This window comes from Poecilia mexicana, unplaced genomic scaffold (genome assembly GCF_051168715.1).
Source record: "Poecilia mexicana isolate PSO_F unplaced genomic scaffold, ASM5116871v1 scaffold_4, whole genome shotgun sequence".
Taxonomy (NCBI): domain Eukaryota; kingdom Metazoa; phylum Chordata; class Actinopteri; order Cyprinodontiformes; family Poeciliidae; genus Poecilia; species Poecilia mexicana.
This window is the reverse complement of record NW_028263373.1, coordinates 6,352,566-6,368,945: the sequence shown is the minus strand read 5'-3', so window position 1 is coordinate 6,368,945 and position 16,380 is coordinate 6,352,566. Positions and strand designations below refer to the sequence as shown.

At 41.3% G+C, this 16,380-nt stretch overlaps 2 protein-coding genes across 3 annotated transcripts in view; one reads left to right on the top strand and one right to left on the bottom strand.

Annotated features, from left to right (window-relative positions):
* Positions 1-1,112: 1,112 nt before the first annotated feature.
* Positions 1,113-14,763, bottom strand: prkaa2 (protein kinase, AMP-activated, alpha 2 catalytic subunit). The gene is made up of 10 exons (XM_015000886.2): positions 13,789-14,763; positions 11,987-12,128; positions 10,930-11,023; positions 8,560-8,704; positions 7,118-7,205; positions 6,018-6,242; positions 5,130-5,292; positions 4,562-4,894; positions 4,340-4,466; positions 1,113-3,777 (listed from the first exon to the last, which is right to left on the bottom strand). The coding sequence occupies exons 1-10, from the start codon at positions 13,886-13,888 to the stop codon at positions 3,527-3,529; spliced, it is 1,668 nt and encodes a 555-aa protein (XP_014856372.1). The 5' UTR covers positions 13,889-14,763; the 3' UTR covers positions 1,113-3,526.
* Positions 14,764-15,253: 490 nt separating this feature from the next.
* The window catches only part of plpp3 (phospholipid phosphatase 3), a 39,196-nt gene continuing 38,069 nt past the window's right edge, over positions 15,254-16,380 (top strand). Inside the window, exon 1 of one of the 2 annotated variants that reach the window (XM_015000894.2) lies at positions 15,254-16,191. In XM_015000894.2, coding sequence (XP_014856380.1) covers positions 16,053-16,191 — 139 coding nt within the window. In that variant the 5' untranslated portion in view covers positions 15,254-16,052. The remainder of the gene's footprint in view (positions 16,192-16,380) is intronic. The other variant, XM_015000895.2, reaches the window with a different exon arrangement.

Sequence of the window (16,380 nt, the reverse complement as noted above, 5' to 3'; positions counted from 1 at the left end):
AGATTTCGTGCACCATGTTTTCTTCGGGCAGCAGTACGGCGGGCCAATGCATATTTATAGACAGAATCTGTGTTGTGAGGACAGTCTGGGTTATACAGCCGCATGTATGTTGCAGGTATGCAAGTAATAAAGGGTTTCAGCAGAGGATTAAAAAGTACAGCTTGCACTGTTTTCAAAGAAAATTGCTTCAGAAAGTCTCCATTCCCTTAAAACTCAAAGTGGACGGACTTTAGAGCCAGTCCTGAGGTCCAGACTCAAACCCTTCAACGTCACGTAGACGAGTGTTGGGTGGTAACATGTCACAGTTGTTCCAGCAGTGGTAGATTTAGCGACAGGGGATGTGGCTCTCCACCCAGGGTGGCAGGCTAACGGTGTGGTGTGTGTTTTTCCCCACAAAAAATGGGGAAAAAAAGTCAATGAGTTGCAGCCTGGATGATTTTTATCCAGCTTTTGTATATGTAGCTAATGACGATGGAGATTCAGATAGGGGAAACTTTTACTGGTTTTGATGATTTCCAGGTAAATGGTTAAAATAGGCTTACTGTAGACTGATCAAATAATTCTGCTTAGTTACATTACACTGTAAAGATCCACCGCCGTGTGCCAATATTTCCTTTTTAAGGTTTGTTTCTCCTGGGATGTATACTATTTTGAAGTCGGAGATCATCGCAATGTAAAACAGCCTCAGGTGATTAAAAAAGTGGTTTAAAGCTCAATTTAAAGAAGCACCTTTCAAACTAAGTACAGCTCCGCCACTCCGACGGCTCTGAGAATCCAAACCACTGGCTAAAGTCAGTACTAAGAAAGAACAAACAACTTGGTCGACACAAACACATTCAGCGATAAATGCGTGTCATAGTTTAACCAAAAAACGACAATCCTAGAAAGTGACCAATGCTTTATAGAAGAACTGATTAGTCGTGTAATAAGTTACGGTAACACTTTATTTGAAGGGGGTTGAATAAGCCTGTCATGACACTGTCATAAACATGACATAACACCTGTCATGAACATGAATAAGCCTTCAGGAATATTTATGACTGTTGTCATAAAGTGTCATTCGGTAAATTATGACACTTTTAATACAAAGTTGACATTATTCAAAATGTCTTTGTTATGACAACTTGACTTTAACCAGGAAATCATTACTGTTTAAACTTTACTTTTAATAACATAAAGTTACCTAATTTTTAAAGTCCAATCAATAATACTTTTATAACAAATTTATATCAGTAATGATTTCCTGGTTAATGTCAAGTTGTCATAACAAAGACATTTTGAATAATGTCAACTTTGTATTAAAAGTGTCATAATTTACCGAATGACGCTTTATGACAGCAGTCATTCATGAAGGCTTATTCATGTTCATGACAGGTTTTTATGACAGTGTCATGTCAGTCTTATTCACCCCTCTTTCAAATAAAGTGTTACCTAAGTTACTTTTAAATGAATAAGATGTACCCAAACCTGCAGAAATCTACATCCTCTGAAGGTTCAAAATGGGTTTTTACACAATGAGAACCTGAACAGGCCACATTCTGCTCAGTCATGGCCTTTACACATGACCTGACACAAACGCACACAAGAAAGATAAAGTGTTAAAACAATAAAGTTACTAAACGAATACAGTAACACAATGTAACCTTCACTCATAGTGCCAGTAAGAAGTTTACATTCCCATGATAAGTATTATCATTTTAATGATGTTCACTCATCAGCAGTTCTTTTTCCAGGATAGATTTACTTTACAGCAGCCGTCTGGAAACTCAATGCGTTTTAAAACAAGAATTTTGAATTTTTAAAAAATGGTAACTTTGACCCTGTTTGGATTAGATATAACACAACAAATGTGTTGCATCCATATCAGTCCAAACAAACAAAAGTGTCACTAAAAGCGTTAAAAGTCAAAAGAAATTCACGCTGATGATAGCTGAATGTAAACCTCTGACTGGCACTGCAGCTTTATCTGATAAGCTGTTCTTCATTTCCGCCTCTCTGACCTGCAGCCAATCACAAATTTACAAGATCTAGGTGACGTTGATGGATATCAAAAAGGTATTTTTTAAAGCTTCTCAGAGGGAAATCCCTCAGCTTCACTGCAAACAGCAGAACAATCTACCATTCCCATCAGAAACAATGAGGTTTAAGCGAGTTTCCACTTCACATTCACTCTCTGCATTAATCAAAAAACTGGCATGTGTTAATGTGACGGGGAACATTTATCTAGAGCGTCAAAGGGATTAACGAAGTTGTAGTGTTCGCGGACGCAGATCTGAAAGAATCCATTCAGTAACATCTGTGAGCCCTCCTGCAGTGTGGAGCAGTGAACTGCTGAGCCCGGTGAAAAGGAGTGAAGGTTGCAGACGGAACCAAACGGGACAGACAGCAGCTCAGATGGCAACAGTTCACAATAACATCGAGGTTGAATGGTTCTGACTCCAGCATCTCTGACCTTCCAGGCTTTAAATGTAAAACACATGACGACCAACTCTCCCTCTGACATCAAGCTTTCACATAAACATTGCGTTGCATTCTTTAAGGCATCTGTGGGGAGGTTTCTGTGGCTTCTGCTCTCCTGCGGCAGTAACGCACCACCTCACATGACACACACACACACACATGCAGAGTTGCTAATCTCCAGATTGACCGCCTCACTTCGATTCAAGTGTTTTAGTCGCTGCTTGAAAAGTTAGCGCGAAGATGTTTGTAACCCTGAAGCGATCCAGAGCCACATCTGTTGTTGTTCAGCTCAGCGCCGACTTCCTGATGTCACGGGCCTCCGTGGTTTTCTAAAATGAAATTCTGTTCAGGCAGCTTGCTTTATCAGAGCCTTTGCGCGTGCTGAGCGTCGGGTGAAATGGCACAGGTGTGTGACGCGGTGAGATAGCGTGTGTGTGTGTGTGTATGTGTGCGGCGCGGGGCAGTTTCAAGCAGAAAAATGAATGTAGCGTCCAACTGTCTGTCGTGCTTCGTTAAATTATTCAATAACTCGTTCAGTGGAGATGTTTCGAATAAAACTAGTGTTTTAAAAAAGAAAATCTAAAAATAAATATGAATCTGATATCTAAATAATATTCTTTTTGGTATATATATTTCAATCTACAATAAAATATAAATATACATGGATAACAAAAAGCTTCTGCACTAGCATTATAAAACTTGAAATCTATGAAGTAATGTTCCTCCAGACACAGCTGCAACAGCGATCGGTAAGACAAGCGGCAGAACTGACCTCGGATCAGCGTCTGAGGCCAACTCAGCAGGATGTCCGGTCGTTACATGTTGACGCAGCTGATAAAGGACTGAGGGGGATTTGTGACGGTAAACTCGACCTTTGCCGACTCTGATGGGATTCTGACCTCTCCTTTATTTATTTATTTTTTTTTTTTTTACTTTTATTTTTATTCTCTGGCTTCCACAGGTTCATTGATGCGTCTCAGATTTTGCAGCTATTAGCCCTAAAACATCCCCCGCCCCCTCCCACTGACTTCCGGGTTAACAAGGCAGTTTGGGATTTAGCAGGTTGTCAGCGAGCCAGCGTGGTGATGAGACTGGCGCACATTTCGAAGAAGTCCATGGTGTGAGAGCCCTGACGCGCGGCGAGCAGGGGGGAGCTGCCGGACAGCGAGCCCGGCAGGGAGGAGCTGAGCTGGGGCAGGTCGATGGCGGGGCTGGCCGAGTCGATGCTCAGTCGGGGTCTGTGGAGGCCGGCGGTGGAGCCCGACCGCTGAGGGGTGGACGACCCAGATTTAAAGCCGACCGCCTCCATGATGTCGTCTGTGGGTAACGTCACGGCAGATCGACAAGGCAGCAGCGTTAGGTAGCGGATCATTGAATTCCTATGAAACAAGCCTCAAAGTGTGTCGCTAACTTTGCAGCACAGGGCTGAGCTAAAAGAGGAAGCACCTTGAATGGGTATTTCTGACTACATGTTCTTACTTTATCTAATATATACAGTCCAGATGTTTTTTTGTTTTTGTTTTTAAAAAGGCTCATTTATGTATAAACAGCCTCTTCTGACAAAATATTACTAAAAGCCTGATAGTTGGTTTAATAAAGACAAGTCAAAGCATGATATTCTCTTGTGATGAACCAAAAAAAAAAAAAAACAGCTGCAAATAAATATGAATGTGAACCATTTTTTATCTAACTTCCACATTTAGAGCAGAGTGGTAGGAGGGGCAAAATGAAAAATAAATTCCCAAAGCTCAGTTAGAGAACTTCAACACAGAGCAATATCATCAAGTCTCAGTAACAACCATAGATCCAATCTATTCAAAAGTTTTAAAAAACTGTCTGTAAATTTAGCATTTTGAGCAGAAATATGTTCGCCACTCACCATCGATGCTCTTGAAGTCGAGGAGGTAGGATCTGTTGTCAACTTGGTAGAGCTGCAGGCTCATTTTCACCAGATTTCCCGTTACTGGATTCTTCCGGCGGACACGCAGATGATACGGGTTCACCACCTGCCAAACGGTAACCAAACGTAGACCTGCCCGTTTATTTTACGACCTTACAAAAAAACAAAAAAAAAACAACAACAAAAAAAAAACACTGTTACCTTCCAGTCAAAGTTGAGTTGTTTCATGGCTCTGTACACCTCAGCCATGATGTCGTATGGTCTGCTCTGACTCCTGATCCCCAGGTGCCATTTGGCTTTCTTCACGGCGAGCGGTTTAGGCCGGGTTGTGTTCAGAGCATCCAGAGGACAACGGGATTTGGGGCTGTCGGCCAGAAGCGGGGGCATCCTCTCTGGGTGGGGTTTGACACCGGGGGGCAGGCCTTCTTCTATGAAGGAGCCCTGCGGAGGACTGGAGGCCAGGTAGAACTCGCTGGCCTGGGTCATGATGCGTCGGTTATCTATGATGAGGTGATAAGCTACTGCTAACTGATCCTACAAAACACAGAGGTGGAATTGGAAGAGAAATGTTTAACCTTTTTTTTTTTTGAAAATCAGTTTCAATTTATAGAATCGTGAGAGTTTCTAAATAATACATTGCACACGTTAGATATTTTCTGGTGTGAGGGAAGAGGATGCAGAGGATAGGACTAAATGATCGTCAGATGATTTGCTGTTTCGACCCATGAGGAAGAAGTTGCTGCATATTTTCTGACGTGGCTCTGGGTACCTGTGGATCTCCGCTGTAGAGGCTGGACACCACTTCAGACTCGGTGCATTCAAACTTCTCGCACACTTCCCTGACAGCCTCTTCGTCCAGCACGGTGGCATCGTACGACGGGTCCTCTGGGAACAGGTAGCCCGGCAGGTCCTTCTTAAACCACTCGTGTTCCCTGACGGAACAAGGAAAGGCCACGTGCAAAAGTAATAATTAATGTACAAGAGCTGCAAAAAAAAAAAATTGGTGTAGGAATTTTCAAATGACAAGATTCTCAACGGTCATTTGGAGATGTCATTAGAGATCGAAAAGAGGCATGAGCTAAAATGTCTTCCAATCTACAGCTGAAGAGCAGAAGAGAGGACACACTAATAATAGCGCATTTAACTACCAAAGACGATTTTACCAGCGCTAAAAAGAGAGCATGTGTAACACAGAGGCCAGATTAATCTACAGCAGAAAACCTAAGCAGTGCCTAAGAAAAGTTTTGGTTTCTTCAGATTAGAAAGAAAAGACGAGATGAGAGGAAAGATTAAAGTCTCCAGACAAAGTGATTAGAGGTGGTAAGAGTTTTCATCCCCAAAGGAGAAAGTACCCGAGGCAGACGTGAACGCTTGATTGCCTCTCTTAGAGAGGTGTGTATTTTTATAGTGTTTGCAGATGTTTACCTAAAGGCACGTCATTACAACGTGTGAAAAGTGTTTTTTGTTTGGGTATTCACTTTTACTACCAGAGGGGGAGGGGCAACATTATATGCGACAGGTTTAAAGAGGTTCAAACATACACCGAGCCTGTCTGGTTCCCTACTGGGACCAAACCGGCTTTGCAGCAAATCCTCGGGGCTCAAAGCGGTTAAACAGCTGATTCATTTGGACTCGGAACACAGCGCTGACTCGCTACCTGATGTCTTTGATGGTGGCTCTCTTAAGTGGGTCCACCTGCAGCATGAGCATGAGCAGGGACGCCACAGAGCGGTTCAGGTGCTCGGGGATGTAGAAGACGCCTCCTCTGATCTTCTTGAACAGCGTGGGGACGTGCTCATCGTCGAAGGGCAGAGTGCCACACAGCAGCGCGTACAGGATCACGCCGCAGCTCCAGATGTCCACCTCTGGGCCCGCATACAGCCTGGAAGACACAAAGTTGTGTTTCCAGAGAGAAAATGCACACCACACTTCTCCAGATTTTTTTGCTGTGAAAATATAAAAGTAACAATAGCAATTTCCTTCCTCTTCACAACGAATTTGACTGATAAAATCGCAGTAAAATAAACTTAGTCTGTAATGTGACAATACGAAGGTAACTGTGAAATTAAGCTTAAAATGGCTCATAAAAACGTAATATCTTGCTATGAAACAAGCCACTCTGTAAGGTTGGACTGGTCCATTATTCACTGGTCAGTTTACAATAGTCTGGGAAAGTACTGGGCCGCTCCTCAATTTTTTGTCTTTCATTTTGACAAAAACATAACGTTGTTTCAAAGAGGTCTCAAAGAACCAAATCTTAACAGCTTTGAAATACTTTTCAATTTGTATTTTTCTCACAACAATGAGAGCCCCCCCCCCCTACCCCCATTTCTGAGACTTCAAAACAACCCAACAATTTTTATATTGGACAACAAGGCACCTAGTGACAGAAATAAAAGCAGGAAATTGACTTTTTTTTTTTTGGTAAGGGTCTAATATCAGGCTTGACAATCATCAAAAACTCTGACAATTCAGTATAAGAATAACTTGGACCTAGATAAGTGATAATTGTTTTATTGTGATCCAGAAGGGAACAAAAGGCAGCCAACACCAAAAGCAAACCTATTGGCTTCTCCTTTAGCAGGCAAGAATCCTAGAGGTTTGCAGATTTACATACAAGTCACTGCTGCTGCTTATTTTGTCTATTTTTCAGGCAGTGTATAAAGACAGGAGGGGAGACTAAGGTGTTTCCTGAAAGCCAAATACCTATTAGCATCCATCTGTATTATTCATGTGATTACAAATCTAAGCACACACCTTCCTGAGATGACCTCTGGAGCCGCGTAGTTGGGCGACCCACAACTCGTTCGTAAGAACTCTCCGTCTGACATCATGTTTGAAAGTCCTGTAAGCCAATCAGAAGGCAAGCACACATTAACAACCGTCTTTTATCACTCTAACAGTAACAGGCAAGACCCAAAGAGCCCCCCCGTGATCAAATTATTGCCTTTAATCGTTCGATACAGACAGGCTAAATTGAATATTGCCATGCAGCGAGGGCAGAGTCACACACTGTGGACACTGTGAGATCTTTATCCTCCTTCACCCGCCAAGAGCCTAAGCTCTAAACACAAAGCTCCTCTAATTGGATGAGCCTCTCTCTGACTAACGCAGCCTGTGCCAAACACCAAACATCAGACACGGTGCGATTTGCTGACCTTCACTTTATCTGTCCCTGAGCACTCCCTCTCTCTCTGCTCACCAGAGTCTTTAAGCTCGGAGCCAAAACACTTCTCTCCCGCTGTAACCCTCAAACCCCCCGCCGACTCCTTCCCTATCAGATGACACTGGGCCTCAAGGCGTCCTGCCAGACTTGATATGAGACCTGGCCGTTGCTAAGGGACGTCTGGCTGCGCACGAGGACCCTCGCCTGTTTCAGAAAATATTTTCCTTCTTTCTTGGTCATATTGCATCAGCCATTCTGTCTTCAACCGGAAAAATGAATTCTCCGACAGGACTCTGACGACGTCCTCATTCGTATTTGAATGACTCGGCGCAAAACTGCAGTAACGCAACTCAAGCTTAATCACAGTTTTACTTAGTAACTCTGATGTGTATTCTTCCTCTAAACCGTTATGGAAGAGGGGTGTCCAAACGTTTGGTCACATAGGTCAAAATCGTCAAGGGCCAAAAAAAATTAACATACTCAACAATAAACTAACTATGCAACACTTTAATTAAACAAACAAAGTAGTCAGATTTGTTGTTGGAAAGAGAAGTGTAAATTATAGATATTTTTTCATTGGTTTGCAGGTACTAAGGCATACCTGCAAAAACCTAAGGGTTTCGCAGGTATTTCTTATAAAAAGAAGTTTGGCAAATTTTCTAGATTTCTAGTTTAAAAAACTAGAACAAAATGTAGTCATTTCTGAGCTGTAACATCAAGATTTCTTTGTGAATGCTTGCTTTAGCAAAGTTTAATAAATGAATTTAAAAAAGACTTGAGGACAGCAAAGTCAAGTTTTGAGTAAAAGTCAGTAGATAGATGTGGTTCTTACAAGAAAATGCAAAAAATGTGGTTATTTAAAGACAAATAATTGGTGTTCTTGCTAACTTTTTCTATCGTAAAAATTTTTTGACTTTGTCTGTGATAGCTTTGCCCTAACTAAAAATACAACATTTGTATGTTCATCAAACACCATAAAGCAGGGTGCCCTTTGGACGCCCCTGCTTTATGGTGTATTTCTATGGGATCTTACCGAAGTCGGCAATCTTGGCGTTCTTGTTGGCGTCAAGCAGGACGTTCTCGGGTTTGAGGTCTCTGTGGACCACCATGTGCCTGTGACAGTAGTCCACAGCCGAGATGATCTGCTGGAAAAGACGGCAAGCTTCCGAGTCCTCCACCTGAGGGACACAGCGGGAATTAAAATGCATCAGACGACGTGAGGCAATTCCGCTTGATTTTCTGTTTTTCTTTTCATCTAAGGTCCTATGTTAGACGTGAGAACTGAGGAAATATCTCCACATTCTTTCGGTAACAAATTCTTGTCTGATCTTGCCGCTGTATTCCAAGATTTATTCGTAAACAGACTGAAAGTCTTGCCATGCAAATAGTTAAAGCTGCATTAGTTGCTTGCTGGCCACTGGGGGGCAGCGCATTAGATGTGATAAACATCAACATGACATCACCTTACTATTCTGAGAAAAGTGAAAAAATGCCTTTTTGTTAGAAATCAACAAGAAAATTGGCCAGTGATCAAAATCAGTCTGTTTTTCCCTCATCAACTCTCGTTATGCTCAAATACTCAACAATCTACTTTTAGGTCAAGTCCTAACAGAATTATGGAGTGAATCTAAAAGTAAAAACATACTTCAGTTTACAAGTACATACAAAAACCATATTTTAAAATAAATATATATCTAAAGAGTAGAGGTGTGCCGATCGATCGGTCACCGATCATAATCGGGCCGATTTCCGTGAAAAAGTGCATGATCGGTGATCGGCGATCATTGGCTCTTGTTGCCGATACCGATCACCTGCTTCTCATTTCGCAGCCTGCCTGTGCAGCTGGTCTCCTTTTTCCTTCACTCTGCGCAAACGCGCAGCAATAAATCCTAAGCGATGTGGAACTATAACGCACTGAATGAATGGGGAAGTTTGCGTGTTGCGGCGGAAAATTGAAGCAGGTCAAAATGCATCAACACAACGAAGCTAATACGACATAAAAACAATGCCATACTTGACGGAGTTTGGCTACATCGAGGCTCACTGCAGTAAAAAAGACATACGGAGGATCAGACAGCAGGTAAAGCAGCGCACAGCTACAAACACTCACCCGGATTAGCATGACGGTCAGAAAGCTAAACAAATAACCTGGAAAATTATTTAAGTCTTCGAGCTGCGATGTAAGACGCTGGTTCTGCTCTCGCTGTTGAACCGCTGCTACGCTACAGGTAGTAATATTTCACAGACGGAGCTTCGCTTCTGCTCCACCTGGTAGTGACTCTCACACCGAACCTCTGCTTAAAGCTGCAGCATCTAACTTAAAAAAATACATTTTACATATGTATTAAAACTTTCGTTGTCCTAACATGAGACAGATAATCTCTAAAAAAAAATAATCGATCTCCTCCCTGTTCTGCATAATTACTCCGCTCAGTCATTAACAGCCAATCAGAGCTAGCAGTAATCAGCTAGCCGCCATGCTAACAGGAAGTTTTCATTCAGTAACTCTGGATTGTTTATTGTAATGGAACCTGTTTTTGCCTTTGAATGTTAAGTTTTATACTTGAACTTCTTGGCAATGTTGAGAGGTTTTATTTTGGCTCTTTGCATTATTTAGCCTCTTCAGAGCCGTCATATGTTATCAGTCTGTTAAAGATAGTATTATCAATACCAGTACAATTTGCACAAAGCCTGTTTTGTTTTGTTTTCTTCTTGGAAAAAGTTATTAAAACAAGTTTTTGTCTAAATTAAGGTGAATTCATGGTTCCTTTTTCCACATAATGTAACCGGTAGGGTTTATGATAAAAAAATAAATAAATAATAATTATGTGATCGGTATCGGTGATCGGCCCTCATGGCTGATCGGTATCGGTATCGGCAGGAAAAAACCTGATCGGCACATCTCTACTAAAGAGTAGTTGTTTATCCTGGACCTAATTACTCTGCAAAGAATATAACTATTGTATTTAAAATGTTTTTGATATGAGTCACAGAAGAGGTTTTAAAAGCTATTGTAGAACATAAACTGATAGTTAATCACCTCCTCTCTGCACATAGTCAATATTTTCAAAAACTCAAAAAAATTCAGGTAACAGAGCAACAGGGAGCTAAATTAAATGCTAATGGAATATATTTAAATAAAACATATTTTCCTGAAATTTCTAAATATACAACAGGAATTATGTTGCATCTATATGAGCTGAGTTTGAAGATGCAGACTTAGTACAAAAACTGGAGTCCAGTTCATGAAAGTCATTCACTTATTCTTCTTAAGTATTTTTAGATAAAGTTAACAGAACTGTTGTAAACAATTTAACCCACTTCAGAAATCTCCTTCATAATTTAACCTAGTGATTATGAATATTAATCTATATGTTAGAATTGACAGAAAATAATGTTTTACCCTTCCGTTTTTGCAGATGTAGTCAAACAGCTCGCCTCCAGACACATACTCCATGACCATGAAGAAATCTGTTGGTGTACTTATTACCTGGTAGCTGGAACAAGAACACAATGTGTTAAAATGAGCTCACTCCAATCTGAATCACATCTTTGCCTCTAAACTCTGTTTATAAGTGGAGAATTTGTGCCCCACTTGACTGGGAACACAAAATATCAGCAAAGCCTCGACTGGTGCAGGTAATCCTTTCATAAAGGTCGGGTTTATTACACCGCAAGCTCAACCTCACAAATTGCTGCTTTCGGGAGATTCTGCACTTCATCACAATCTACTTCTCTCCTGTTAGTGGAGCGCTACAGGCCCAGTACTGTGGGGGGGGGGAATAAATCCAAACTAAATCTCAATCATTTCCCCTCTATGTAAACATGCAGAGCTTTACATAAACCACTGAAGTCAAGTTGATAAAATCACTGTGATCCCAACATCTGGAACGTGTTGGGTCGTCCACCTCGCTTTGGTCTGCTTGTTGTTACGTAGAAGATGCTGGAAATACACGCCTCTGTTTAAGTCACACAGCTTTGCTCGGAAAAGACCTGAGCGCTCACATATCTGTCACCACCAAAGAGCGTGAAAGTGTGGACTAAACCCGACCCTCACCTTAAAGTAACATGGAAATTGTTGGGTGATTAAAAAAAAAAAAAAAACCTGAATGGTTTCTAAGTGAGAATTTCAAGAAACCTCTATCATCTTAAGCAGAGCTTTAAAGAGAAAAAGGGGAGCAGATTACTTCATGTAGGCCCACGCATGGGGGCTTGTGTGTGTGTACGAAAGAGGTGATGTTATTGTCTTTGTGTGTTCTGACTCGTGGGAACCCTGTAGGCATGACCCATACAGAACCGCGATAGTAAACATGCAGGAACAAGGAAGCCCTGCCACCACAAACAGGCAACACAACATAACACAACACCCGCATTAAACGCAGCCGGTTATAGAGCACTGATAAGTTTGAAGCCAGCTGCTTGTCAGCCTGAGGAGTGTGTTGTTGCCACTCTCCACTTACAGCTTGATGATGTGGGGGTGTCTGAACAGTTTGAGGTTCTGGATCTCCCGCTTGATTTTCCCCACGACATCGAGACTGCGGATCTTCTGTCTGTTGAGGATCTTCACGGCGACTTTGTGGCCCGTTAATTGATGTTGTCCGACTGCAACAGCAAAAACACAAACAGGGCGTCGGTTTCATAAATATGTGGAGAATTAAGCGCAGAGTTTGGGCAAAACAACACGACATAATTTGTGAAACTGCAACTGTGTAAACATTTTGGTTCTCAATGGCACTGTTCATGTGGGGAATAGGCTCACCGCTCAGGGCGGCATCAATTCAGGAGTGGCACAAAAAAATATATATATAAAATGGGTTGAAACCTGCATTCTATTTCTTTAAAACAGAATGTACTAGTTCAACCTTCTTTGAATAATTTAAAATAATAAAGACCTGAATGCTGACTGCAGGAAAAAAAAGAAGATGAGGGAGACAGCAGCGATAGATTAAATCCAATCACATCTAATTTTACCTGCGTGGAAAAGCAGACTGGTTTTATTTTAAAAAAAATAGCCAGTGGGACTTAAAGTTGTTTCAATTACAAGGGTAAGTAATTCACCTAAGTTTAGGCAAATGTTTTTGTTTTTCCCAAGATGTAGAAAGCTCTAGAAATCCATTCTTCTATGACTTTTCAGTTGAGTAAAGATAACATAAATTTAGCAGACTAAAACTAAAATTACAAGACAATTAAATTGTGAATAAAATCATACTATGTTTTATTCAGAAGACTAAAACTAAATTAAAATTTGAATTAATGCAATAACTACAGGAAGGCTTCAGTGATTTTCATGCATTTTGGCTCATATTTTTCCTGTCTTTGTTGAGGGGTGTCAGACTTTTCTGTCAGAAACTGTGAATTGATATTATTGCAACTGTCAACCTTTTATTTTTATGTTTTATTTATTCAATTTTAGCTGCCGACACTTACCTATAAAGATGAAACAAATAATACATTCATAAAACATTAAATGCAATGAAGTTTTTTTTTTTTTTTTTTTTTTTTTTTACAATTGTTCTAATTCGGCATTAAAATATCTATTTACAAATCATTTTTTATGATTTACCTGCTGTTATAAATGGTATAAATAGCAACTGAAGGTGAGTTAGCTTAAAACATAACTTAAGCTACACTCTCAGCAAACAGGGAGGGTGAACGAGCTCACAAGGTCATTGTGAGAGCACCAAAACTAGCTAAGAGAAGATAAATTCCCAGCAGTGTGCTTTTGAAGCACAACTAAGCGTGCGTGAATGGCTTTCTTGCCTTGACAATAAAAGCTAACCCGGTGTAACCATACTGAACTACCACCCGGTGCACGGCTACCTTAAAATCCGTTAACTACATTTTTATTCTTGGGACCAAACTGAACGGGTCATGCGTCCTTCATAGTCCTGATTAAAAATCACACCGCCACACAAAGGTTCCTTTTTTTTTTTTTAACACAACAATGTAAAGGTGTGAAAATTTGGTTTTGACTCTCTGCTCCCCTTCGTGTTATTACACCTGCCACAGCTGATAACTGTGGCTACCGAGAGGTTCTTCGGTGAAAGAATTTGACTTTGAAGCGGTCGAATTCGCAGGCGACCTCTACGCAAAAATCCAGTCCGAGTCCGCCTCTAAACGCGTAGAGTTACGCTGACTGCCTACTGTCAAGTTCAACACGGTACGCTATGACAGGAGGCAGGGCCACTAACATTAACTACTCCGACTGACAGCCGCAAATGCACACATTTATGTTTGACGTGACACGAAAACATGACTTAACTCTTTACTTTCCCGAACGTCCCCACTCCGAGCGTGTCGCCGAGGATGTAATGGCCGATCTTTACCCTGCCTTCGTGTTTCTGTTGTTGCCGCTCTGCCATCTTCTCCGTTACCGACGGCTGGGCTCGCTCGCGCGGTGCGCTGCGGTGGGGTGGGTGTGCTGCTTGTCTGCTGTCTGTGGGGCAGCACGGAGGGGCGGGGACAATTCTGACTCTTCTCACCGCGAGGAATCACCGACGACTTGGAACCGCTGCTGCTGTGATGAATGGAAACGCTACAAACAAGCATCCATCCCCAAGCAAAAAATAGTGCCATCCATTCCCTCCAGAAGTCGTCTCATTTGATTCAAATTTCAATACAGCTGTTCCGTGAAAACTTTATAATCAAAACGAACACATCCTTATTGGAACATGGTGGTGGCAGCATTATGCTATGCTATGGGGATGTTTTTGTTCAACAGGGACATGGAAGATGTTTATAGTTGATGGGAATCCAAAAAAAAAAAAAAACTGCAAAAATCAAAAGAGGAGGAACCAATTTAGTCAGAGTACACGTGGTGACAAAGTCTGGACTAAATGACTCGTCAACTTGTTAAAGTTATAAGAAAATATGTTTTTCGTTGTCTCTCTTAGACTTTATACTGTCTGAATTTATGAGTGTAAAGCTCTTTCTGAAAGATTGCTTTGTCATCTGTTTTTGGCAGCTGGACCAGTAATGTAGTTTTTCTTTTTCTTTTATAAAAATGTAAATTTGTGAAGAGGCTTTTAACTTGATGGCTCTCCTGCCGTCCAGTGATTAAAGGTCCAGACTCCATTCGGTCTAAGTGGTTCTTATGTAATGGTAAATGTCATTTGCATATATTTTTTTTTTACTTTTTCCAGCATGCAAGCTACATAAAAAATAATAAATACTGTGCGGCCATAAAGGCCAGACTAAATGACAGACGCTAAAGTTTTACATTTAATCAATGAACTGTGTGCATGCATGATTATGTATATAATGTTTTTATTAATAGTAGCCTATTTTAATTTGAGATTTTTCTACGTTATTTGTATTGAGGCGTCTGTTGTTTTGCCTATTAAGTGTGGGGTTTCATAAATTGGAGGTGACATTTTATAAGCTAACCGTACTGTGCATTCACATTTACATATTTATTACAAAATGTATATAATTAAATGGTTGTACACTGAATGCAACGTCGTACAGTGATCATATTTATTATTTGGGTTCACAAAGTTGGCCAGTAAAACTGATTCTATTTTTTTTTTAAATAACTGCAAAAAAATGTCACCAGTGAATGTGAACTATTTAAATTTTACCACTAGATGTCAGTGTTTGATCAATGTATTAACCTTGATACATTGATCAATGTATCAATCTCCTCCAGTTTAAGCTGCTGGAGGAGCTTAAACCAGGATTGGGACAGGAAGGTTATATATATAACATCTATTAGTCTTATATAGATGTATTACATAGATGCATAGCCCGTATCTTGTATATATGTGCTATTTCAACTTAAATCCGCATTTACTTATGTCGCATTTTCTTATGTAATGTGAAAGATGAAGCTTATAGAAATAACTTATTTTATTTTATTTTTATTTTTTTAGCAACTCCATCACCTGTAGAGTCGCTATTTATCCACACTCTGGGCCGGGCAGATCCTGAGCGCGGTGCGCCTGGACAGGGGCCACGGGGGCCGCTGCTTCCCCTGTCCGATCAGAGCTTAGTCAGAAAGATATCCATGCAGGGGATGACGGCCCACCGCTAGTGGAGGGAAGAGGAGGAGGGCCGAGCCTTGAAGCTGCCGGGGGAACTTGAAGAGAGCAGGAGGAGGAGGAGGAGGAGGAGGAGGAGAGGAAGGATTGATATAACCAGAGCGGCTTTCGATGGGCAGCGCAATTTTCTCTCACTCCAAGAGTTTGAGCTGAGACCGATAGACGGGGAGCGGGCTTTCCATTCATTTCGGCCGCAGGCAACGTTTTCTTGCGCGGATCCGTTCAACTTTTATTTACGCTCACCTACTTCCACCCCCATTTTCGTCTTTTACGTTTTTTTGTTTGTTTTTTTCTTATTCTCTTACTTCTATAATCCACGACAAGCCGTCATTCACGAGATACTCCGCGGTATCTCCGAGTGGGAAAGTTTAGAATTTAAAAGGACTCTTCCAGATCCTGACACTTTTTTCCCTCCTCCTCCTCCTCTTCCTCCTCCAAGACCTGCAGCGCGCTGCGGGATTCCGAGCCGAAAACTGCGAGTTCTTCAATGCAACAGTACGTGTATGAGAAAGCGATGGCCCAAGAGACAAGGAACGGCGGAAGCTCTACGTTAAACAACAACAACGGCGTGGACAACAGCAAGAAGAAGCTGCTCATAGCGCTCGACATCTTCTGCCTCCTGCTTGGTAAGTTTACATGAACTTTCCCTATCTCTGTTAAGAGTTTGCATTGACAGCGGCTCTCATGCAAAATAAGATGAAGCACCTCCAAAAGTGGACAAGCAAAGCACAAACCCCGCGCTTTCTGAAGGCGTTATCGTTTCCAAAGTTGTTGTTTTTGTTTTTTTGTTTTTTTGCCAGCCATCTGCAAGCGAT